General features: G+C 39.4%; 1 protein-coding gene across 5 annotated transcripts in view; it reads left to right on the top strand.

The window, feature by feature from the left end:
* Nucleotides 1–26,634, top strand: part of Cadps2 (calcium dependent secretion activator 2) — a 542,094-nt gene that overhangs the window by 379,628 nt on the left and 135,832 nt on the right. For all 5 annotated transcript variants that reach the window (XM_052722147.1, XM_052722145.1, XM_052722146.1 and 2 more), the window contains exon 13: nt 1,836–2,023. In XM_052722147.1, coding sequence (XP_052578107.1) covers nt 1,836–2,023 — 188 coding nt within the window. The remainder of the gene's footprint in view (nt 1–1,835; nt 2,024–26,634) is intronic.

The following is a 26,634-nucleotide window of genomic DNA, read 5'->3' as shown; positions in this document are numbered from 1 at the left end:
CTTGAAGACCACTGCTGTGCCACTCAATCGTCGGGAGAATGGACTGGAATAGATCTGAACTGCTTTATCACTGTCCCCCAGACAATGCTGAGTGAAAAGGAGGATGCTTTAAATAAAGATGGAAAACCTCCGTCACAGGATTCACCAATCCCTGCGCAGACATTTTAAAGTTTATGTTCTGTTCATCAGATATTGCTGTCTTACACCTGTCTCTTTGATTCCTAGGACTATGTAAGTGACAGGGAAGAAACAGAAAAATTAACAATACAATGGAATATACAAAACAGGACAGCTTTGATTTCATCTAGCCCTCCAAAGATAATTTGAATGTGAGAGAGGCAGAGGCATAGAGGGGCAAAGGAACAGAGGAATAGAGATAGAGAAATGATTTAAATAGCTAACTGCTACCTGGTATGTGTTGAATGCAAAGCGAAATTTGGATATTATCATTTATATTTCCCCTGATACTACAGAGTGTGGGGATTAAAGTTATAGCCTAACAAGTATTTATTATTGGAAATGGCATTTCCCCTCACTGCTTGATTCTCACGGATACTATGCCTAATAACTTCATAGAATAAATTATATTCTCTTCGAAGTCAGATCTCGGACAGTTGTGTTCTTAAGTCTTTGGAGATATCCAGTGGACACGAAGAAATGAATCAACTGCTCTGTTTACACTGACAATTCTTCAGTTGTTTATGAGTCTGAGAATCGAGCTGGGTTTGGTGGCAAACACCTTTAATTCCAGCACTTGAAACCAGAGGCAGGCAGATTTGTCAGGTCTCTGTGAGTTCAAGGCCATTCCTGTCTATACAGAGAGTTTCAGGCCAGAGAGGGCTAAATAGTGAGTCTTGGTCTTAAAATTAAAGGGAAGGTAGGGAAGACGAAAGGAAGGAGGGAAAGGAAAAGAAAACATCTGAGAAAAATGCTACTATGTGTCTTGTATACAGTGAGAGGGGAATATGATGAGATTATGAGCAGTGCTTGGAGAAAGAATGGGCCTGCTTGTCAATCAAGACTCACTAAATGATTTTCTCTGTGGTCTTATACAATTGAGTGCTTTCCCTGTCTCAGTGGAGGGTTGGGGTGACATCTCTTCCCTTCCCTTTGTTAATACATTTTTCTGTAGTACCCCTGTCCCCCTCTTCTTTAATAGTTATTCGGTTTCCTCTAAAAGCCCCTTTCTTCTCTTTATCATTTTAGTATAATCCATGCTGCTCTACCCAACCCTGTCCTCCAGCATTAACCAAACTGACTGCTTGCTTACTGCCCCGCTCCCAGAGCCAGCATCTTACTTCAGAAGAACAAGAAACCACTCCTGGAAAATCTTAACTCTTAGGATCACAGAAGGGCAGACTGAGAAAAAAATATTCCAGGCATAAGCACACAAATGTGTGCTACGGCCACCCGTGGACTTACTGAAATTTTTTTTCTAGTTTACGTTATAAAATGCTTTCAGTAAATGGTTGGTTTCAGTGGTAGCATCTACTTTATTATTGTCATTTTAACTGACTCATAAAGAAATCAGAGTTTAGGGAGCATCACTCTTTGTGACTGACAAATGTAAATAAATCCTGTGAATAGAATTTGACTAGTTTTGAATAGCACTAGAGAAGGGCAAGGTGCCACACATTGTCACAGAGGTATTAGATTGCCAGTGCCGCCAGTCACTTCCAAAACTGATGACATTCCATCTTACAACAGCATTTAAAACTTCAACTAGCAAAACAAATGCCAAGAGACACTCTACTGCTGCTGCTTACGATGCCTAAATATGCATCCAGAAAAGCAAATCTTAGAAGAAATATGTGTCTTTTTCTTTTCTCTTGCAGGGGTGGTTTAGCCCTGGCCAAGTCTTTGTGTTAGATGAATACTGTGCCCGCTATGGTGTGAGAGGCTGTCACAGGCATCTCTGCTACCTTACAGAACTGATGGAACATTCAGAAAACGGTGCTGTCATTGACCCCACCCTGCTCCATTACAGCTTTGCATTCTGTGCCTCTCATGTGCACGGCAACAGGTATTTTAACTTGCAAATACTCAGTGAAATGTATAGGGCTGCCTGGAAGATGGGGAGAATGTGCTTTGCTGGTATCACCTAGTAACAGATTGTAAATAGCAGGTACTTCTCAGTAGGGGGAAAACAATTCACACAAAGGAAAAATGTACATCAATCTGCTGTTGATTTAGGTGAGCTGCACTTTATGTTTCTTTTTGCTGGCAGAACCACTTGAGAGAAAGAGAGACTTCTCCAGGGCCACCTGCTTCTGCATCTCTTAAGTGTCCAGATGGTTCCTATTGTAGTGCATGTGCATGCCTGGGGAGGATTTCCTGAAGGTTGATTCAGGGCTAAGGATCTTTTCTTAGCCTTTATGGAATGAACTTTCACGGTTAAAGCAAGATCAGATACCATACTCATGCTGAGACTCCTCCAAACCCTTCCCTAACTTACATTTCTGGAGCAAGTTTCTTGCATTAGGATTCTGAGCCAATGAACTCACTTCTTGTTTCACTAAGACAGAAGAAAAAAAAATCACCTAAGGTAGTCCTCCACAATTCTGTGCCTCTTGGCTTAAAAATTCGCCTATGACACTGTCCTCCTAAAATTTTCTACAGACTACCTTTGTTAAGGCCCTTCCTATAACGGAGGTCTGTGCAGTCCAACCCTTTGACTTATTAACTATTTTCTCTCTCTTGCCTCTGCAGTTTTCTTTTCTTTCTTCCCAAAAACCTGGCTAAGTTTCAGGTTGTTTGCAGCATGACATAATAATCAAGGAACTCAGAAGTCAGAGCATCCTTGTTCAAGTAGATAATTAATAGCCCAGTGACTTAGGTGAATTTCATCGTGTTTTCTAGAGTACCCACCTTAGGAAAAGCAAAGCCATAAATTATAGTTGGAAATGAAGCATATTAGTAAATGCAGAGCACTTAAGGACTGTTAGGTTAACATTTTAAAAAATTGACTTCTGTTGTCTGGAGTATTGTCGTCATGTCAGGCATGAGGTTCTTGGCTAGTAACAGTTGACATCTGGAATGTTCTTCTAACACCTTCCATCCATGGATTTAATCCAACTTAAATCTAGGATTTCATCAAACCTCCCTCATCATTGTCCTTGTTTGTCTCTTCTTCTCTGGCCTCACCTCCCTTTGTTCTCCAGTCATGCTTGCTTTCAGGCAGGTATGCATGCATGCATGCATGCATTCATACATTCATGCCTTCATTTGTTTATTTCAAATACTTCCTGGTCTCCCAGATTCCTAGTGTGGTGCAACATTTTTCTCACCTCAGTTCCCAAACCTGGTCTCTTCTTTTGAAGAACTTTTTTTTTTTTTTCTCTCCCACATCTTTCCGACTTCCACAGCTTCCATTGTGACCTCTCTATATATGGGTAATTCCCACCCAGTTATTCTGCAAGGCTACAGATCTCTACAGACATTTAGCATCTGGAATGTTGTAGTAATACTGTTATCCTTCCATATCTAAAATTAAATCTAGGATTTCACCAAACCAGTTTTTGGACAAACTCTTGTAGTTCCTATCAGTAGCTAGTAATACTCCTGATACAAACAAAATGTTTTAATAAATATTCCCTGCATGAGGGAGTTCATTGTTTGTCTCAGTATCTCTTCCATTAATGGACTCTTGACATCTAACTTAGCACTTTTATTTTTTCCCTTGGACCCAATTTGTTGTCACTGTCAATATTTTGTCCACACATTAGCACACAAGTTTCTCCATTTTTAATTTGCAATTATCTATCATAATTCTGGCCTTTTTTTTCTCTTAGCCTTTATGGGTACATCTCCTATAAGTGATCTATCAGTCACTTTCAAAATTAAAAATTAACTTTTAACTATATATGGTTTTAAAGCTCTTAGTAAATCCCATTCTATTATTGTTAAAAATAGATTCTGAGCCATGCTATCAATCTTTTCCCATCATTGCCCCATTCTGTCTTACAGATTTTACTTACATACAGTCTTATCCCATATAACCTGTTAATTTTCATGGGGTATTTCACTTTTTTCTGGTCTTTCACAGTCAGATATCCTAAAATTCTTGTAAGATACAATGGATGCAATGGAACTTTGTTGAAATCCCTGCTGCTACCATTCTTCAGTCCACAATAAAATATAGTTGGTCTTAGTCTTGGGATCTTTTCACATTTTCACTTATGGAACCCATGCTTGCTTGAGTAGTAGGAAAATGTTGCCAGTCGTAGTTTCTTTTTGTTGCTGTTCTAGGTTGTCCCATTTCCCCAAACTGAACTCTCCGTTGAGTGCATGTGAGGTGAGGAAGCTGGTCCAGGGATGCTGATGACTTCTTTGACAGCAAGTGTCAAGAGCTCTTTTACTGAGGCCACTTCTCTCCTAGCTGTTGCAATGCCTCCTGAGTCTTGGGCTTTGAATGAGAGACATCCTAGTGTGGCGCAGCGTTCACAGACGCATAGAGAGCAGGAAAGACTTCCAAGAAACAAACCCAATGACAGTTATATAATCAGATTGCTCTAGTTATTGACACAGAAAGGCAGACTTGAACTGCAAACACTTACTGAGAAATTCAACTAATGAGCCCCCAAAATTTGTGTGTTTGAGACATATTTGAATGCAAAGCTCCTGAAGCACCCAGGAGTGCTTGCCACTGCCTGAGAGGAGACATGATTTGAATCCTAGGTTGCTATAGTTACCTTTATTCTACAAAACTATTGTTTTCTTCATAATGATAATGTAATTTTTATGAAGCAAAGTTAGCGGTTAAGAAACAGATTTAGTATATAAATAAGCAGGGGTGTCAAGAGAGGAGAGAGAAAGATGTAAAAGAACAGTAACACACACCCTATAGTGGGTGTGGGCTTCTAGGGTCATGTAACTTGTTATAAAGTATGTTTATATGTCCCTGAATATTTTATACGTTTTCCCATTAAATCCACTTCATAAAAAGTTAAAATATATGCCGGGCGGTGGTGGCGCACGCCTTTAATCCCAGCACTTGGGAGGCAGAGCCAGGCGGATCTCTGTGAGTTCGAGGCCAGCCTGGGCTACCAAGTGAGTTCCAGGAAAGGCGCAAAGCTACACAGAGAAACCCTGTCTCGAAAAACCAAAAAAAAAAAAAAAAAAGTTAAAATATACACAGTGAGTTGGTCTCTGATTCAGCGTTTGGGTGGATGCAACTTAAAAAAGAGAAAGGAAGAAGTGGAATGTGAGGGCAATTCAAACTTCAGCTTATGGTAGATGTTATCAAAAACACACTAAGAGTTGTGGCATTTCCTGTAATGATTATAGTCCAATAGGTACCATTCAGGAATGTCCTACTCCCATGATCAAAGAATAAAACGGCCCAAACATGTCTCCTGGAATCCTGGCTCTGAAATTCGCAGACTAAACTAGGTTGGAAAACTGCTTAACCTTCTAGAACTTTGGAGTTCTTGGGTATGAAAGGCAGGGGACCGCAATGTCAAGGCACTGGATGAATATAGGGACTCTATCAGAATCAACTGCTATTATCCCAGCGTGCATCCTTGATGCCCCAGCCCAGGAAGATGCAAGCTGTGAGGAAGGAGAAAATGCAGAAAGCCTATAGTCCAGCCATCCTACCTCCTGCTAAGCAGAAATATTGCAGTATGTGTGTGTTTATGCTACTAATTTCTTTGCTAATAGAACATTCTTGTTTAATCACTTCCTTCTTGAGATTGTGCCCCTATGGTGCATGTCTGCCATGCCTGATGTGTGTCTACACAGACTTTTTGTGAAGAATTATGTCAGGGTCCCTACTTTTCTGCAGTCTGCCATCATCATCTTTTTCTGATCATTTTTACATCTGTCAAGACACACAGAGAAACATTTTGTTCATTGCCTGAAAACCACCTCTGACAAAAAAATTCAAAAGGAAGAAGGCTCGCCTTTTGTTACTCGCTGAAGTGAAGGACAGCAAGCAGCATCTTTTTTTTTCAGGGAGCACATCCCATCAAGCAGTGCTGAGCTTGCTGGGGGTGTGTGCATTCTGTGTGCTGCATCTTCTCTGAATAGCTCTCTGAAATAAAAGAATAGATATAAACAGAAAAGGCCCGGCTGGTACCAACACGGAGGAAGACAGAAAGAAGAAAAGGAGAAAGAAAAAGTGAGTCAAGGACAGAAACAGACCCACTCCTGCAGGAAGATAACCACACACACCCGTGAATAATACAGCCTCTCACAATGACAGTTCCACGGAGGGCTGACAGCAAGGTGAAAAAGAGATGCGAGAAACAATGTCTCCTAAGGGCAAAGTTCGAGGCTGATCTGTGTGTGTGTGTGTAAGGCTTGATTTTGTAAGTCACGCCAGGGGTGGAGAAATGAAAGCTGCAACGTAAAATGGCTTTTATGTCCCAGTTTCATGTGAGACCTACCACACAGTCACCCATCCTCTCCCTTTAGTAAAGCCACCTGGGATCTGCTACATGACTACCAAAGGAGGCTCTGCTGTAGTGGCTTTCCAGCAGGAGGGAACGTGCACAACGTGACTGTAGGGTGTATAACAATCACCTTTTCTCCTGTGGCTTCCTGATGGCAACACAGGGTGGTAGAAAACCTTACTGGGCATCTATCTGTCGGGTCATCGTATTTTGATACTTCCGTCTTCATGGATGCGGACATTCCCCTTGTTTGTCGCCTCAGAGATTATGTCTCCACCTCTCCACTCTGATTTTAAAGACAGGAATACATATTTTCAGTAAAGTCATAGATAATGAATCAAGAAGGATCATAAGAATTTTCACTCCGGCCTCTTAATCTAGGCTTAGGTGTACGGCTTAAAGAAATGATATTTAATACTGTAATCTTAGCATGTTAGAGGAGGAGATCGGAGGATCAGGAATTCAAGACCATCTTATATTACATAGCTAGTTTGATGCCAGCCAAGGCTCCATGAGACCCTGTCCAAAAAAATTTAGATATAAATATCACCAAAACTTTAAGTGTAGAGGCTCCTTACCAGGAGTGGGAGGTCAAATCAAGTACCATCAGTAGGGTTGCCCCTGAAATATAGCTCATCTGACTGATTTCAGCCAAGGTGTTAAATGCACAAGGCTGAAGGGTAATATGAATGAATGCCTTTCAAATGTGAATCATGTGATGTTTTTAAATTTTTGAGAAAATATAGAACATCCCTAAATCTGTTCTGATCACACATTTTCAGTGTTGTCTTTACCTGCCCAACCTAGTTCAACATGATGCAGGGTAAATATGCACTCTTAACACAACAGAAAAATAGAGAACGCTGGGACAGAGGGGAGACTTAATGTGTTGATTAGCACTGACATGGGAAACAAACATCTGTGTTCTTATTCCTGGCTCTTCTACTTACCAGCTGTTTGACTTTGAACAACTGATCCTAATCTTTCTGAGCCATACCTCTTTACCTCTTCATTTACCTATGACTAAGAACATTAATGCTACCTACTTCCTTTGGTTCCCAAATAAATCAAATAAAAGTATGTGAACAACTTGTTCATAGTCAGATACTGTTGAAGAATCATGTCATGACCTTTTTATATACATTGTGTAAGTTTCCTACCCCTTACACAAAACGATTGGAACAACAATTGTTTCTGCTTCCAGATGCTTTTGAATTTTGAAATGTTTGTATAATTTTTACTGGTTGGGCATCCCAACTGTGGCTGAGTAATGATGACAGAAAAGTTTTCAATTTGGGATTTTTTCATTAGGGAGGCTCAACCCACATGAGCTTCTGCAGGTCTTGTTTTAGAAGCACTGAGTGTTCTAGTGAAGGTTGAGCACCATGGTGGGTGGAGTAGTCAATAAACAGGCTCCAGGTAGGAATTGTTTTCTGAAATTTTGTAGCTCCTTTGCACCATGTTGCTTGGACTGATTGTAGACATAATGCAAGATTAACACAAGCACAGGCCAAAGCTGGAGGGAAGAAAGCTACCATCAAGTAGATAGGGAGGCAGGCTGCATCATGGGGAACAGTTACTGAAGCCACATGATCAGCGTTCTCTGTTTTCTGTTCATCTTAAGCAACTTTGAGACTTTCCTAAAGCACCGGATAAAGAGGCTTTTGGTGATAAATCACAGAGGAAGAGAGGCAAGAAAGGGGTGTTTTAGTATACATGAGATACATCAGGTGAGCCACAGACACAAACAAGATCTACATTGCTAACCCATGACAATAGCATTGATTTTAGCTTTTCCTTCACCTTTATCTGCCACCTCTGTCTTCCTCACTGAAGCAACTGACTGTCACCACCCACTGTCCCTTTCCTAAAGAGTACAACCCCAACATAGGTAGCAGCCCACTCTGAATTTGCCAACTAGAGTCCAGTACTATGTACAGTCTCTTTAGTCTGTTAGCCCTGTGATTCTAGTGAAGAGCTCTCCAGTATTCAGTGGGGCAGCAGTTTATCTCCCATCGTCTTTGGTAAGGTGACATCATTCATTTGTCACAATACACATTCCATCTAGAAATCCCTGGGCATACTGTTTAATGCGCTGTTGGTTGGTTGGTTTTCATTTTCAAGTTCGCATGGGGTGAAGGTCACTCTTTGCCCTCTATAGTTCTTACAGTTGTTGGTTTTGGCAAACATGGTTATCTCCCCGCCACCCTTAAAGTTGACTTCCTTGCCCTTGGATTTTTTTCTTTCCCTTAATTTCTTTCCTTCCTTGATTTTGAGGAATTTTTCCCCAATCTTCCTAATTCATAGTGGATCATATATTCCAACTTAATGAGGAGTTTAAGACTATGTATCCTCGTAAATGTTGCTTTTATAGCATATTATAAATTTTCTATGTAGGAAATATTAAGATTCCTTTCAAGAAATTTTAATCATTAAAATTTTTAAGACTTGATCTAAGCCTCATTTTATTATGTGATCTGTGAGATACCAATTCTTTGTAAATTGTGGGGATTTTCTATATGACTAAGTATATGTCAAATATCAAAATTCTAAAAATGATTCAAAAGTTGTTAATGTTCCCTGTTACTTTTTTTTAACCTTGATGCAGTTAGTGCAGGCAGAATCTATGTGGTTCATAACCCTTATCAATTTTTGCCTATTAGACCTGTGGGGTTATGACCATGGGATATGAAGACCTGCTATTGCTACTATGCTTTCTTCTATTTCTGTCCATTTTGCTTTGTATAATTTTGAAGCTGTTTTATTAAGTACAGTCAAGCTTTAAATTCTTCAGTCTTCCTTTGAACTTTATTAATAGTGACCCTTATCTTATTTAGACAATTATTGTTGTCAGTTTCTTTTTGTATTTGTCTCATATTGCATTTGTTCATACTTTTGGCCTTTCTATATTCTTGAATTTTAGTGTGTTAGAGGATAGTAAAATAAGTTCTGATTTAATTTTTCTTAAGATTAATATTTTAGTTCAGTCCCTTTACCATTAACATGCATGCTGATGAAAGTAAATTATTTTTTACTTTTTGATTCTGTGCTTTCTTTTCTGTGTCACACTTGGAACACCTTCTTCCCTCAGTTCACTGAGCTTATCATCTCTACTGTATGTTTTTCTCCTAACAGTTTGTATTTTACAACAGTTGTATTGGAATATTTACCAGGTACATGGCCAAACCTTTAAAGCTGCATACAAAACCAGCTAAATTCTCCTTAGCTCTTCACTTCCTTCCTTGCTTGTGATTTTACATCATCTGGTTTTCTTTCTCTCTTTCTTTCTGTCTGTCTTTTTTTCTTCTTTCTTTCTTTTTTTTTTTTTTTTTTTTAAATTTTTCGTGACAGGGATGGTTTGTATTGCCCTGGCTATTCATATAACTTGCTCTGTAAACAAGCCTGGTCTTGAATTCAGAGATCTGCCTGAGTCTGCCTCCCAAGTGCTGGAATTAAAGGTGTTCACCACCACCTTCTGGCAACACATCTGGTTTTCAACTTGTCTTACGTAGGGTTTTTATTGCTGTGAAGAGACACCATGACCACAGCAACTCTTATAAACATTTAATTGAGATGGCTCACTTACAGTTTTAGAGTTTTAGTCCGTTATCATCATGACAGGGAGCATGGCGGCATGCAGGGAGACATGGTGCTGGCTACATCTTGCCTTGCTGGGAACAGGAAGTCTACTGACAGTCACACTGAGGGAGCTTGAGCAAAAGAGACCTCAAAGCCTGCCCCCATAGTGACACACTTCCTCCAACAAGGCCACACCTCCTAATAGTGCTACTCTCTTTGGGGGCCATTTTCTTTTAAACCACCATGTTCCACTCCCTGGCTTCCATGGGCTTATAGCCATATCATTTAAAAAAAAAAATGCATTCTGTCCAACTTCAAAAGTGCCCGTAGTCTATAACAGTCTCAAACTTGTTTCAAAGTCCAAAGTCTCTTCTGAGATACACGGTAGTCTCTTAACTGTAATCCCCCTGTAAAAATCAAAATCAAAAAGCAGATCATGTACTTCCAACATAACAGTGGCACAGGATATACATTACCATTCCAAACTACAGGGATACTAAGGAAATACTGAACAAAAGCTAGACGAAAAACCAGCTGGGCAAATTCAAAACTATGAGGCTCCATGTCTAATGTCAAAAGACTTTTCAGATCTCCAACTCCATTCAGCTTTGTTGAATGCAACATACTTCTTTCTCTTGGACTGATTCCACTCCCTGTTAGCAGCTCTTCTCCACAGGTATTCCATAACTCTGGCATCTCTAACATCTTGGGTTCTCCAAGGCAATCCAGGCTTTAACTTCACAGCTTAAGGCAATGGCCTCTACTAGGCCTCCATTCAGGGACACCTCAGAGACTTTATTTAGATGCAGAGGCAAATTCTATCCTTAACTCTAAACCAGAACCATGCTGTCAAGTTCTGCTGCTTACTGGGGCTGGAACATGGCCCCCTCATTCAATTACATCTTCACCAGCTTTCTGGCCTTCACTGCCCAAACTTGGCTGTCCTGAAACTTGCTCTGTAGACCAAGCTGGCCTCAAACTCAGAGATCTGCCAGCCTCTGCCTTCCCAGTGCTGGGATTAAAGGTGTGCACTACCACATTGGCTCCAAGGTTTCCTTTAGTTCCTTTTCACAAGTTGGAAACTTAGCTGGGTGGGATCTTGCCCTGAGGTCAACACTCCCTTTGTTCCACTTCTCAAACTGTTTATCTCCTTGAACACAGAATTTAGCTCTATTTCACTTCCTAGTGCTCTTTTTCTCCTCAAAATTTACATTTTGTTACTTACCCAACTCAGCTTGCTACTTTTCCTTATAAATCTTCATCAGAGTTACTACTAAAAACCACACCACAGAATCTATACTAGGCTGTTTTGAGATTTATTCTGCCAACCGAATTAATCCAAAATTCTTTACTTTAGCCTCAGGCAGATTTTTTTGGACAGGGGCAAAAAGCAGCCACTTTCTTCACCAAAAGATCACAAGAATGATCTCTAGGCAGCATACTAAAATTCTTTTCCTCTGAAACCTCTTGAGTGAGCCCCTGGCAGTTCAGAAAACTCTTAGCACCTCTGTCTTCCATGCTCCTACTAGTATGGCCCATTAAGCCGTGCTTAAAGCATTCCATTGCTTTCATAACCCAAAGTACCAAAGTCCAAATTTCTCCAAACAAAAACATGGTCAGGCCTATCACAACAATACCCCAGTCCCTGGTACCAACTTCAGTCTTAGGTAAGGTTTTTATTGCTGTCAAGACACTTTGACCACAGCAACTCTTATAAAGAAAACATTTAACTGGGGTGTCTTGCTTACAGTTTCAGAGGTTTAGTCTGTTGTCATTCTGGCAGGGACCATGCAGCATGCAGGGAGACACGGTGCTGGCTACATCTTGGCTTGCAGAGAACAGGAAGTCAACTGAGAGTCACACTGAGGGAAGCTTGAGCAAAAGATACCTCAAAGCCCATCCCCACAGCAACACACTTCTTCTAACAAGGCCATACTCTTCATAGTGACACTCCCTCTGGGGGCCATTTTCTTTCAAACTACCACACAACTTGATCATTTATTTTTTTAACCATATAAGTTGGTAGGTGTTATTTTTTTAATCTTTTGTGCTCAGTATTTGCTTATATTTAGAAACTATTTGACTATTCCCTAAAATATAATCCTTTGAAATTTCCTGTAAGATAGACCCCATAGTTAATGAATATTTTTATCTGGAAATACCTTTGTTTCGCTTTACCCTTTAAGGAAAGTTTTGCTCTATGTATCGTGATATACTGATGATCATTTTCTCTCAGAACTTGAAGACATTACAACTTTTTCTTACTACTTTTATTGCTTTTGGAATCTAATTAACATTCTCTTCTCTGCCTGTGCTTTTTTTTTTTTTTTTTTTTTTTTTTTTTTTTTTTTTTTTTTTTTTTTTGGTTTTTCGAGACAGGGTTTCTCTGTGTAGCTTTGCGCCTTTCCTGGGACTCACTTGGTAGCCCAGGCTGGCCTCGAACTCACAGAGATCCGCCTGGCTCTGCCTCCCGAGTGCTGGGATTAAAGGCGTGCGCCACCACCACCCGGCTTCTGCCTGTGCTTTTAAGAGTGAGTGTGGGAGAATATATAGGTCCATTATAATATATCAACATATATATGTATTTCTTTTCATTCATCCTCAATGGCTTCCATGTGGACTTCAGATCCATCTGTGCTGGTTTTAGATAACTGTACATTTCTTTTGATTTATCCTAATTGAGATATGAAGAGTCAGGTTTTTCATCAGTTCTGGAGTTGTTATAATTTTAAGTATTTTCTCTTCTGTAGTCTATTCTTCTCTGAAACTCTAATTTACCCATTACCTATGTAGTAAGCATTTTATCTTCTATTAATATATATCTAATATCAGACAGTATGATGGTTAGTCTTGATTGGCAACTTCATGGTATTTAGAGGCCCTAACGAAGAAAATCTGGATGTTTCAATGGGCTATTATTTCAATTAGGTTAATTGAGGTAGGAAGACCTATTCTAAATGTGAGTGGTTACCATTCCATGGGCTGGGGTCCTGTACTGAATAAAAAGGAGAACCTGAGCCAAGTACAAACATTCTCTGCTTCCTGACTATAGGTGCAGTGTGACCAACCACTTCCTGCTTTTGCCTTCATGACTTCCCTTCTACAATGGACTGTATCCCTGGGAACTAAGCCAAAAGAAATACTTCCTTCCTTGAGGTTCTTTTGTCAGATAATTTTATTTAGTCATGAGTCAAGTAACACATATCTATCTACTTTTTATCCTTAGTGTGTTCTGTTTAATATATTCAGTGTGCTTTAGAATTAATGAGTTGACAAATTTGGTGCAGGAGGAGAGAAGTGGGAAGAGGAGGAAAAAATGAGAGGGCTATATTTTTAATTATCTGAGGGAAACGCTCTGGCACTGTTGTGCAGAAGCACTGATGGACAGTATATAAATGAGTGTGGTGTTATGGCTCTAGTTGGCAGTGTTAACCTGGAAGAGTGGGGCCTAAAAATGAGGCAGACTAAAAGTCTCATGCAATACCCTTTATTCAGAACATCAGACAATTTATGTTTTGAGTGTATTCTGGGGGTTAAACAAGGTCAAATGAGCCAAGTTCACATGAGTTTAGCCTGTATGCAGTCAGGAGGACAAACTGTCATGCATGGAAACATTTTTGAATAACAAAGGTAAGATGATGTATAATCTGAAGCAAACCTACTCCTATCCACTACTCTTGGGAGGGGCAGGAAAGCACATTTAGGAACAACCCATGTTGTGGAGAAACCTTGTCTTATTTACTTGGGAGTTTTCTCACAAGGTCTCATAAATCTCTCACAGCTTCACTCATGGACTGTGGACAGTGTGGCATGCCCCAAACCAATTTTGCTTTGTAACAACACTGAGTAGAATTAATAGTTTAATGCTTTAATTGATTCAATGGAGTGACTTTTTGGTCCATAAAAATGACCCAAACTACATAGCAAGGTGGCTGTCATTTTAAGTGTAGAATTTTATATTGAAAAGGATGTGGCTTTTACATATAAAATTAAGAATAATTATGACAAATGATAAAGACCATTGTTAAACTTGGCAGTGGTAGCACACGCCTTTAATCCCAGCACTCAGAAGGCAGAGACAGGCGGATCTCTGTGAGTTTGAGACCAGCCTGGTCTACAGAGTGAGTTCCAGGACAGACTCCAAAACTACACAGAGAAACCCTGTCTCGAAAAACAACAAAACAAAAAAGACCACTGTTAATGAAAATTGATGATTTCAAATACGATGGGTCAGTTTGCAAGGCAAGTACTTTCTGGGGAAAAGCAACTTTACGCTGGACAGTGGTGGCGCACGCCTTTAATCTCAGCCATCAGGAGGCAGAGACAGGTGGATTTCTATGAGTTTGAGGCCAGCCTGATCTACAGAGAGAGTTCCAGGACAGCCAGGAATACACACAGAGAAACCCTGTCTCAATTTAAAGAAAAAGAAAGAAAGCAACATTACAATGTATCAAATACTCAAGTATGTCAAGTATGTTTAACTTATCAGTATACGCCAGAGACTTTTCCCAAGGAAAAAATACATATGATTTAAGAACACACAGCACAAAACTAGTTATTAAAGTATGATTTATAGTAGGTAAATTAGAGAAAAAAACTTCCAAATTAGTACTAGAAGAAAATTATGTAGATGTGCTACTGATAAAATAGTCTTCCAATAGAAAAGTAATATTAGAATATTTAAGTGATATGTGAAATGTCTACAAAGCTCATTAAAATAATGAAATTGAATGATATATATCTATAGAGTTATAGGAAGAAAACTAGAATGGTATTTACAAGATGGTACTTCCAGTTGTTTCTGGTTGGCATTTTATAAGAAATTTTTATTCTTTGTTATTTTTCTGAATTCCTTGTCTCTAGTTGTCTATAAAGTCCTTTGTTTAAAACACATTTAAAATACAATATTAAATATGAGGGAACCAATGATTGAAAGAGATGGATGGATGGATAGATAGATAGATAGACAGATAGATAGATAATAGATAGATAAAGATAGATTATAGATAGATACCAAAGAACTCTATGTAGAGATCTTAATTCTGTTTTTAATTTAAATTTCTTTTGGCGTTTTGTTTCTCTTGAGTTCTAGACTTGTGTACAGCAATGATCTTAGTTTGAATTACTATAAAAATTCAAATTTCTGCTTTCACTGTAAAAGTATCTATTCATGTTCAAAATCTCCAAGAAATCAGAATGTGCCATGAAGTGCAAAGAAAGGATTTTAAGAGAGGTTATCTCTATAAAAAACAAATAAATACATAAGAGTTGTGGATGGTATATGAAAAGGGTTGGAGGGAAGAATGGGAAATTGTAAATAATGTGATTGTGTTTTAATTTCAAAAATAAAAATAGTTTTAAAAAAGAATAAGAGAGGATATCATTTCAAAATTTCATCTTTTCCAATTTTTTTCATAAAATATGTTTCAACAAGATGGTATGGATATAATTAATTTCTTCCATGTATTTACAACTTGAAAAGAGGAAACAACACTGTCTGTAACATTCACTCATCCAAACTTTAGATCATTCTGATTGAAACAATAGGAAGTGATACAGGTTAGGAAACAAAGAAGAGGCGATTATTGTTTTCCTTTCATTGTCTCCCGCCATTTCTGTTCTCGCACTGTGACTTCCTCTCCTTTCCATTCCATTCACAAATGGAGATTGGTGGGAAATACACCAAGTGCAAAGTGGCTTTACCTGCTGTGCTGCAGGCAGAATTGACAATTCAGAAATACCACCCTCTAGGTGTCTCTCCCCTTCTCACTCTCTCTAGGGGAAACTAAGATGTCATACATTCCTCAGAGGAGAAGGAAGGTGACAAGACGCCTGTAAGAAACTCAAAGCACCCTAAACTGTAGCATTTGCCTTCTCATGGCTTGCAAATAAGCTCTTTTTAAAAAAAATAAATAAATAAACTTATTTTTTTATATCCCGGCCACAATTTTCCTTCCCTCCTCTCTTCCCAGTCCCTCCCCTCCAGCTCACCAAAAACCAAGACAAAACAAACAGCCTTACACAGTCAGTAGAGGGAGTTTGAAAGAAATCCACATCATTAATACAATTACTCCGTTTTCTTAACAGTGTCACTTTTGGCCTATTCATTCAATCCATACTTCCAGAGCACTCTGTCCCCATACATGCCTAGAGATTTGGGGCTCACTTATCCCTTAAGTGTCCAGAAGCTGTCCAGCTGATAAAAGTAAGACAATCGCCATGAAAGATACAATAGTTCTCAGTAAGAGAACATGAGTTCATGGAGGGTGGGTGGTGATTTTTAAGGAGAAAATAGGGGAACCTGTATTTTGTTTTTTTACTCTTTGCCCTTTTTGCTCTTTGCTCTTTGGGGGCCCACCACCCAGCTCCCCAATAATCACAGAGGCTTATTCGTTCTTATGAATGCCTATCTTACCTTGGCTTATTTCTAGCCAACTTTTCTTATATTTCCCCATCTATCTTTTGCCTTTTCTATTTCTTTATATCTTTCTTTCTTATTCCATATCTGGCTGTGTGGCTGGGTGGCTGGCCCTTGGCATCCTCCTCTCCTTCTCCTTTTCTCACTCCTTAATCTTCTCTCAGATTTCTCCTCCTATTTATTCTCTTTGCCTGCCAGCCCCACCTATTCCTTTCTCCTGCCTTGTTATTGGACATTCAGCTCTTTATTAGACCAATCAGGTGTTTTAGGAAGGCAAAGTAACAAAGATTCAGAGAGTTAAACAAATGCAACATAAAGAATGCAACACATCTTTGCATCATTAAACAAATATTCCCCAGCATAAACAAATGTAACACATCTTTAACTAATATTTTACAACAGAAACCCTTAGTTAAGTAATTTTTAGAAGTGCTGCTTAAATTTCAGTGGATTCTGTTGCTAGCAGACATCTCAGATATTTAATAACAATTTTAATGTGAATTTCAGAGAGAACAACATGATTTGTGTTGTTTAGAGGGTGCATGGGACTGTTCATTCTCTGATCCTAGAGCATCTCCAGAGATCATTGTGCCTTTGTCCCTTACAATGTGTTTTGGAAAATGTGGATAGCAAATCATCTGTTCTAAAAATTATACACAAAAATGGTTCTTAAATATGCTGAAATTATTTTTCATTGGTATCATGAAACTCTGGAAATTTTTAGTTAGACTATTGAAAAAGGAGTCTAGAATATATGAACCTTAAATTCTTAAAGCACAGAAAGTGAAACTATACCTCTTGTCCATATGTTAGTATTTAAGTAGATGCTTAACTTTCTTTTCTACCCAAGCAGTGAATGCTAAAACTTGTTTTTGTCCCTTGTCTCTGACTTTTTTTTAATTAGAGGTTATTTAACCTTTTCCTTTGTAGGGACTTATTTCTTACCTGTTTTCCTTGTTCTGGGAGCCACTAGATAATAGAAAGCTGGATAAATAATATTGTTTACTCCCTCTTTCCTGTGTTATGATTTTCAAGTCAATTTTCTCGCCTGTCTTTTATATTTACTGCTGAAAAATAAAATTTTAAATTAATCAAGACAAGATACACATTTTATATATATTTTTCCCACTTTTAATAACTGTTGTGAGGCAGTTTCCTTGGAGACAAACCTCCATCTTTGAGGGGAGCTTGTTGAGATTGAAGATGTTCTGGGGGCTGGAGAGATGGCTCAGCCGTTAAAAGCTGACTGCTCTTCTAGAGGACCCAGGTTCAATTCCCAGCACTCACATGGCAGCTCACAACTGTCTGTAACTCCAGTTCCAGGGGACCCTCACACAGACAAACACTTAGGCAAAACACCAATACACATAAAATAAAAATAAATTATTAAAAAAAGAAAAGAAAAGAGACTGAGGATGTTCTAAAGGGGGGTAAAAACATTCCATCCTGTAGAGAAACTCACTAAGCTCAAGGAATCAACAACTCAAAAATTTCAGAAAGTCCCTGAAACTGACCAGATAGCATAGGTCTGTTGTATAGACCTCAAGTATTTATAAGCAAAAAGGACTGATGAGAGATACTCTCAGACAAGCTCAGCTGCTTAGAAAAGGCTCAGAACAGCTGAGCTAACTGAAAGAAACAGACTAGCCAAGCATCCTGGAAGCAACAAATAAGCTAAGGTGCCAAGAAGAGGTTCAGACCATCTGATCTGATTGAAAGAGTCTCCAATATGTTGAGCTGCATGTAAGTTGTGCAGTGTGGTCTACAATTCCAGCTTTTGTGAGCTGTCACCCATGCTGAGGTAGCCTTTTGGTGCCTTTGGCTATATTTGCATCATTTCTGCTACTGTAAGTAACCCCATAAAACTCATTGGTTCACCGAGTTGGACGTCAGTGGTATCCTTACTTTAGTCTATTGTTAGTTCTCTATCTCAGGTGAATAGACATCTGTTTATGATTCCTCAAGAATAGTGTCCCACAACAACCTCAATCTGCCATGTTAACTAATACTACAAGTTAAAAATACCTTAGTTCATAGAATTATTGTGAGAGTCCAGCTACCAACTTTTGAAGGGTTCTTGGGTGGAGGAGAGAGGAATGAGGAAATGATGGATAGAAAGAGCAAAAAGAAGAAAGACAGAGACACAGGATAGCTTCAGGAGGGCCCTGGGTCAATACCCAGTCTCCCAGGGGTTTATTCAAAGGGGCTTTTTGTAATATGTCAAGGGGAGAGGCAAAAGACCTCCACCTTGGAAGATCAAAGCATACTGTATGGCCAAATGTTGACCCTTCCAAATGCCTGGTAAATAGGCCCCTGGCCAAATCACCCCCTTATGCAGCCCTGCTGGGTAAAGTGATCTCAGATTCTCTGACCTTGAGTAAGGTCTCACTAGGAAGCCCTTCTTAATAATATAAAGGTCTCAAGTGAGGGTTCAGAGCTTAACTGTATGCAGCTCTGAATCAGCTTTCCACTAAGCAAATAGCTGGAATAATCATAGCTATACATTTGCTCCTTATGGCTGCTATACCTGTTAGTAAAGGAGTAGAGGATGATCAAGATAGAATGGCCTTTTTAAATAGGTCTACAATGACTACAGCATTCTTTACTGCACCAAGTTCTTTTTTAAATCAATAAACTCCTGATGCAATTGCATCAAATAAATCAGTAAATTCCTGATGCAACTGCATGAAATCTAAGGGCTCCTTAGCATCACCATTAACATTAACATGTTAACATCTTAACTCTAGCATAACTTAACTCTAGCATAAACATTGCTATACATAATTACAATTCTTACAAAGTTACATCCAAAAGCAAATTATTAATAGAACTATTTACACTTCATAAACTTTAGCAAACATCCAAAAGCAATCTCTTAATAAAACCATTTATACTTTTTGCTAACAAAACATAGGGTACATTATCACAAGTTAACATAAGTCTACTCAAGGGACAAGAAAATATTTTTTTTAATTAAAAAGACTAAGGAATATTAACTCCCCCTTTTCTTTATAATTTCTTAATAATAGCTGCATCTTGAGCCTGAGTAGAAAAAACAAACTTCTCTATTTCTACACAAACAGTTCCATTTGTACACAAACAGTTCGTGAGTTACTACAGTCAACAAAGCATATATGCATAGGTGAAATCAAAATTGTCCCATTGCAATTGAACCACTCCTGTCCATCCCATTTCTTAAGTCTGGAAAGTTCAAAAAGTCAGTTCTGATACCAGTCTTAGAGTTTCACTGAAAGCTTTCTGATGCCAGTCTTAAACTTCAAATATGAAGAAACCCACAACAAAAAACTTGTTGCAGTTCCATGCAACAACCCAGTTCAAACAAACATCTCTGAAACCTCACTTTGAAGTTGGCAGCCTTCCCCTATGAAATCTGCTGCAGGGTGAAAGCTGTGTACACCAGGATAGCTGACTGGTGCAGAGTTCTTTGAAAAAGTTCTCTATGCAGCCAGTATGAACCAGATAACAGTCGCTTAAAGGAGTCACGCATTTGTTCCCAGCCAGCAAACAGAAACTGCATGACTTTGGGCTCCTGGATCTGTCCAGGCTTTTACAATCCCAGTCCTGAGGCCCAAGGGCTCACAACTGCCTTGTGCCACAGGGGTTCCAGGTACCTCCCATCCACTATGAGCTGCTGCTGCCTTTGGTCTCATTACTTGCTCCCTCCATTGGTGGCCCCGCGCTCAGGACCCCAGGTCCTGGAAGCCTCTCTGCACTGCCCTGCTTGCACAGCCAAATGTCAACCTCAGGCCAGCTGCATGGCTCCACCTTACTCTGCTGCTGAGAGCTTGGGCTGGTCTGAGTTCCAGTGAGAGTCTCAGCTGTTCAGCCTGGAGTGTGACTTTGCCTCATTTAGGACTCAGTCCCTGCTCTTTTCATTGCAGGGAGGATTTCAAAACCTCTGATGCACTCTCCATGTCCCAGGCATGTTCCACTCAAGCATTCTGTCAGCATTTTCCCCTGGGTCTGTTACACTACCTCACTGTGGTTTGCCCTGGTAGTGTAGATATAATTCTAAATGGTCTTATTAAATGAAAAACACAGAGCCAAATAAAGAGTTAAAAGAGATCAGAGCAGTAGCCAAGAACTAAGATCACCTTTATCTTACCACTCACTGCCATCCTTCCCCTGAGAGAGAGACCTTCCTGTGTCCTGTCTTTTTATTGCCTTTCTGTTCTGCCTTCTCATTGGCTCTAAACCCAACCACATGACTTTCTTGTTACTGCCTGTCTATATACACCTCCAGGTCTCTATGGTTGGTACTAGGATTAAAGGTGTGTATCACCATGCTTGGCTATTCCCTAGTGTGTCCTTGAACACACAGAGACCCTGCCTGCCAAGTGATCGGATTAAAGGCGTGTGCTACCACTGCCTGACTTTTGTGTTTATGGCTATGACCTCTGATCTCCAGGAAACTTTATTTATTAACATACAAATAAAATCACATTTCAGCACAAATAAAATATCACCATACTGGGGAGATGCTGCCCCACCTCCACAGGGAGGTGTGTCCAAGGAACACACTCAAACTCAGAGGCACCTGTTCCCTGACCCTCCTGGTATGCCCCCCATGGGCATTGTTCTCTGGAGGCTTTGTCTCTCATGCAATGGCCACAGTGCCCTGTGTACTCACCTTCTAGTTGCATGCTGACAGACCTGCTCCAGTGGCTGGGGTCCAAAAACCACCAAGTGCGAAGTAGCTGCTCAGTCTCATATGCTGCTTTCTGCATCCCGGGTCCTGCACTGGGGAAAACCTACTCTACTCTGAGTTAAACCTTTACCATATCCCTATACCTAAAGCCTGTCTTTCTCAAACTTCACCAAAACTTTTATGACTTACTTTAAGAGAGAGACAGACACAGAGAGAGATACTTGCTGCAGCCTAACTTTAACTACTCTGCTTTGTATTTACAATTTTACTCCTAAAGAATAGAAGATCACCACCTCACTTAATTATTGGACATGCCCCCTTAGTCCACGATGTTCCTTCTCTTTATCCTCTATACCCAGGTCCCTATTTGGGTGCCATATGTGAGTCCAGCTCCCACCTTGCAAAGGGTTCTTGGGTGGAAGAGAGAGGAATGAGGAAATGATAGATAGAAAGATAGTGACAAGGAGAAAGAAACACAGGATAGCTTTGGGAAGGCCTGGGTCAATAACCACCAGCCTCATCCTTTATTGAAAAGGACTTTTTATAATATGCCAGGGGTTGAGGCAAAAGACCTTCCCCTTGCAAGATCAAAGTACATTGTACAGCCAATTGTAGACCCTTCCAAACATCTGGTAAACAGGCCCCTGGCCAAATCATCCCATTATGCAGTCATTCTGCATAAAGCAAGCTCAGATTCTATGAACCTTGAGTAAGGTCTTGCTAGGAAGCCTCTGTGGGTCTCCACAAACTATCAAAATTACTATATAGCACTTGTCTTAGTAAGGACTTCTATTGCTGTGACAAAATATCACAACTGAAAAGCAAGTTGGGGAGGAAAGGGCTTATTGGACTTACATTTCAGCATTGCTGTTCATCACTGAAGGAAGTCAGGACAGGAACTCAAACAAGACAGGATCCTGGAGACAAGAGTTGATGCAGAGGCCATTGAGGGGTGCTGTTTACTGGCTTGCTATCCATGGCTTGCTCAGCCTTCTTTCTTATAACACCCAGGACCAGCAGCACAGGGATGGCACCACCCACCATGAACTGTGCCCTCCCCATTGACCACTAAATGAGAAATGCCCTACAGCTGGGTCTCATGGAGGTATTTCTCAACTGAGGCTCCTTCCTCTGACGACTCTAATTTTGTCAAGTTGACACACAAAACCAGCCAGAACTGCCTTCATGAATTATGTCAATAGATCTGCATTTCAAATAAAACACATTTTTTCCTGTGTGTATGCAGGTACCAATATACATATAAGTATGTATATATGTAGGTGCATGTGTATATAAGGTAGTTTCTATGAAAACAGAACATGATGTATAACCACATGGGAAATCAGGCTATTAAGCATTAGTGGCAGAAGGTTCTAGTGTATGGGTTCTGTCCTTTAATAATCTTTGAAATATAATGAACATAGACACAACTGTATGCATTATTGAGTTGCTTACTGATACAAGAAGGGACTCCCTATCATAAATAATCTTACTTCATCTGTAATTAAGAAGATTTCCAATTCCAGTCCATGTTTTATACTTCGTTTGTGACTGCAGCTTCTTTCACAGAGCACCGTTTTTATTGAAATCTTGTTACTTCAATGACTGCAACCCCTAAAGGAACAAAAATGGGGATATTAAATCTCGATCCATGACAACACATGTTCTTCTCAATAGAATTGCTTTACTATTTATCAGCCACAGAGCTAAACCCCAGTTCCACATTCAGGTTCAGGAAATTGTTCATTTATGTTAGAATTGTAAATAACCACATTTTACCAATTGTTTTATCAATGTGAAAGACATATTAGTACTTGAGGAGAAGAGTTGTCTCCTCGAGATTTAAAGTAGATTAGTTTGAAGCTAACTGAAATGACAACTAAGCACTAGAGATGTTCTGCTAAGTCAAAACAGATCTTCCTCTGTTAGTGTTTTGGGTTTTTTTAACCTAAAGTACTTCAGCTGCAACCCTTGCTCCCGTTTACCTTTTACAAAACTTCCTGTCCTTTACACTGCTCTGTGACACATACATTCCAAGGAACTCAAATTCTGCTAATACTAAGGAACGATAAGCATGCACCTGTCTTTAGATGGGCAGCACTGTTTATGTGCTGTCTTACCTCGGACAGCTGTTCTCACTTTCTAAGTGGTACTCCTTTGTTTCATTACTGTGTTTGCATGGAACATCAGCACCGTCTCAGCCAGCATGGTAGATACCAGAAATACAGCAAGAAAGAGGCAAAGAATATGTAATTAATTAGTAATTATTTCTTAATACCAGCTGACCTTATGCACAATGGACAGCGATAAAGTACGGAAAGGAGGAACACGTGGGCTATGAAAATGGTAAGGTGACTCATCATGGAGGATGGTGAGACTAGTTAAGAGGCTGGAGTGGTAGGACAGACCAGTGAGGGAGGGCAACAATGATCATGTTGCAGATCAATATAAAGGCTTTGGCTTGTACACAGTGTCATCATTTACAGTGTCTTGAGCCAAGAAGAAATGTGATCGGTTACATGTTTGAAGACACTCACAGTAATATTTTGCTCGTACTTGACAAAGACAGGGTTGGAGAAGCAAGACCAAGAGGGCTGGCACAATGGCCAAGCAAAGCTGGTCATGGCTAGCCTCATAAAAGCATTGAGGAAAACAGTGAGGGGATGGTTGAGTTCTAATCAATCTACAATTTTTTTTTTTTTTTTTTTTTTTTTTTTTTTTTTTTTTTTTTTTTTTTGGTTTTTCGAGACAGGGTTTCTCTGTGTAGCTTTGCGCCTTTCCTGGAACTCACTTGGTAGTCCAGGCTGGCCTCGAACTCACAGAGATCCGCCTGGCTCTGCCTCCCGAGTGCTGGGATTAAAGGCGTGCGCCACCACCGCCCGGCTAAGAAATTATCTATTAGGGTTACTTGAGAGTTGGCTTAATGGATAAAAGCACTGGCTGTTCTTCAAGAAGACCCAGGTTTGAATCCCAGTACCCACATGGCAGTTCACAACTGTCTATGTCTCCAATTCCAGGGCATCTGATGCCCTCTTCTGGCTTTTGTGAGCACTGAGTACTCATGTAGAGCACATCCAGGTAAAACATTCATATGCATAAAAGAAAGTAAGAAATTAAATAAATGAAATGTATATTATTCTAATGCTACTAAAACCCATTCATAAACTGTAACTGGTTTAAGATTTCTCTCAGAGCTTCTGTGAATATATCATTTATGGTGTATAAGAGCAAGATTTTAGGACTTCTGTCATTAAATTACTAAGTAGGTAAGAGGCATTGTTTTTAAACTTCCAGGTTTTAGGTTTTCCACCTTACATAAGTAATGTAGGAAATATCTGGTATAGATAAGAATGTTTAAAATGGTTGCTGCATCATTGCTTCTCATATACAACTCCCAAGGCTGAATAGGATTTTATGTTCTGTTCTTCATTGTCTTTTAAGAAAATAAAAGAAAAAGCAAGTAAGGTGTGGGCACTAAGAACACTGGCTTCAGACTGTAGGAGACCCAGCTTCAATTCCAGTCTTCTGCTCCCTCCATTTTTGGAGAAGTCACCTCACCTCCCTGGACCTCATCATCCTTCTCTCATGGAAACTACAGATAAGACTATTAGGAACATTCTGTTATTCTTCAAGCAGAAGACCACCTATCCAAAGCCTGGTGCATAGTTTGAATTCTGCAGTTAATAATTGCAATGTTTCTTTTGACAACAGCAGTGAGTAGAACACTGTTGATGACATAAGAATCACTCGCCTTTATTATTGAAGCCCCTTAAGCTATTCCCCCAAAGCTTGGTCACAGTCAAGTTGTCATTCAACCCTGATAACTAGATTAGAAAGCTACTGCATATTCCTAATATTCAGTAGTTTGCTTATGAAGTGTACTTAAAAAAAAAAGGAGTATGGATTAAAGCCAAGTTCAAATCATCCAGTGTATTTTACCTGTTTGACTGGTACTTGTTATTAATAAACTTGTCGAACTGACAGTGTTTCGATGTGCCTGGCAGTATTTATCACCTTGATGAATGCTTGATGCAAAGCCTCCTCTGACTCATCTTTCTCACTCTTCATTGCTGTAAATCTTATTTCTGAACTGCCAGGTAGGCAGTGCTCTGCCATTGCAGATCATGACCTCGTCAGGCAGTTGAAACAAGAATAGTCACTCAAACCTTACGACGATATAGCATCTGTCAGGGGACCGTGCTAATCATCAGAACAGGAAACACCTTGATCTTTTACCAAATGTTCGTGGCTTGCTGTGAAATCACCTGTTGTAACTAACTGAAATGGATTCTTCCTGCTGTCTGTGTAACAACATAATTTAAGGCTAGTTGTATCTGAATGCCCAAATTCTGAGGTTAATGCTTTACATAAAACTGTCAGGAGGTACTGGGGGTATATAACTCAGCTGATAGAGTGTTTACATGACATACACAAAGCTCTGGGTTCAACTCAGAGGGCCCCATAAACCATCACAATAGTGCATGCCTGTGCTCCGGCATTTGGGAGGTGGATCAGGAATTCTAAGTCATTTTTTGCTGTATAGGTCATTTGAGGCTAGCCTGGGATATATGCAACCCTGTCTTAAAACAAACAAACAGCCGGGCGGTGGTGGCGCACGCCTTTAATCCCAGCACTCGGGAGGCAGAGCCAGGCGGATCTCTGTGAGTTCGAGGCCAGCCTGGTCTCCAAAGCGAGTTCCAGGAAAGGCGCAAAGCTACACAGAGAAACCCTGTCTCGAAAAACCAAAACAAACAAACAAACAAACAAAAAACAAGTCAGGAGATATTTTGTCATCATTGTCACAAATGTTTACTAATAAAATTGTCCGGACTTTGTGTTCACATTTGCCTAGTAAAAGATGATTTTGTAACAGTATGTGAAAAAAAATCTATGATTTTTTTGCAAAACACCTACATTAGATGGATAACTTACACATTGCCATTTTCTCCCTCATAAAAGTACTTGAAAAACCAGTACCAGTACTTTCTCATTGGTCTTTCCATAGTTAACGTTGAAAATGCATTGTTGTATGACAAATGTATCTGGTGTGTTATTATAAATATAAAATTAAATATTTCTTTGTTTAGAAATTAATTATAATTGCAAGAAATGTTTTCAAAAACTAAATCCCAACAGCATGCAAATTTCTGAAGTAACAAATTATTTATTGTCTATAAGGACAAAGTCCTCATACTTAAATGATGCTTCGATGTGACTAGAAGATCATTATGTCAACAAGGTTAAGGTATAACTTTCAAGTTAATTGCTTTTGTCCTAATTGACTAGTTAACAATCGTGAAATATATATTCATGAGCACACACACACACAAATGGGAAACATTAAATTAAAACCTTGTTTGCAAAGTAATTCTAACTATTTCTCTTTGCATTTAATAATCTTTGTTTCCACCTATTTTATACACAAGCATTAATATTAATACTTCGGAATAATGAATGCACATCTTTGGGAAAAAATAATCAGTTAAAAATAAGCTAACGAGAAAAATGCCTGTTGCCCATTACCAAGTGCCAAAGATGTTCTTAAAGTACATAAGGTTTAAAGTAAATATAAG

This window comes from Peromyscus californicus, unplaced genomic scaffold, assembly GCF_007827085.1.
Source record: "Peromyscus californicus insignis strain IS unplaced genomic scaffold, ASM782708v3 Scaffold_6__1_contigs__length_162567912, whole genome shotgun sequence".
NCBI classification, from domain to species: Eukaryota; Metazoa; Chordata; class Mammalia; order Rodentia; family Cricetidae; genus Peromyscus; species Peromyscus californicus.
This window is presented reverse-complemented; position numbering and strand designations above follow the sequence as displayed.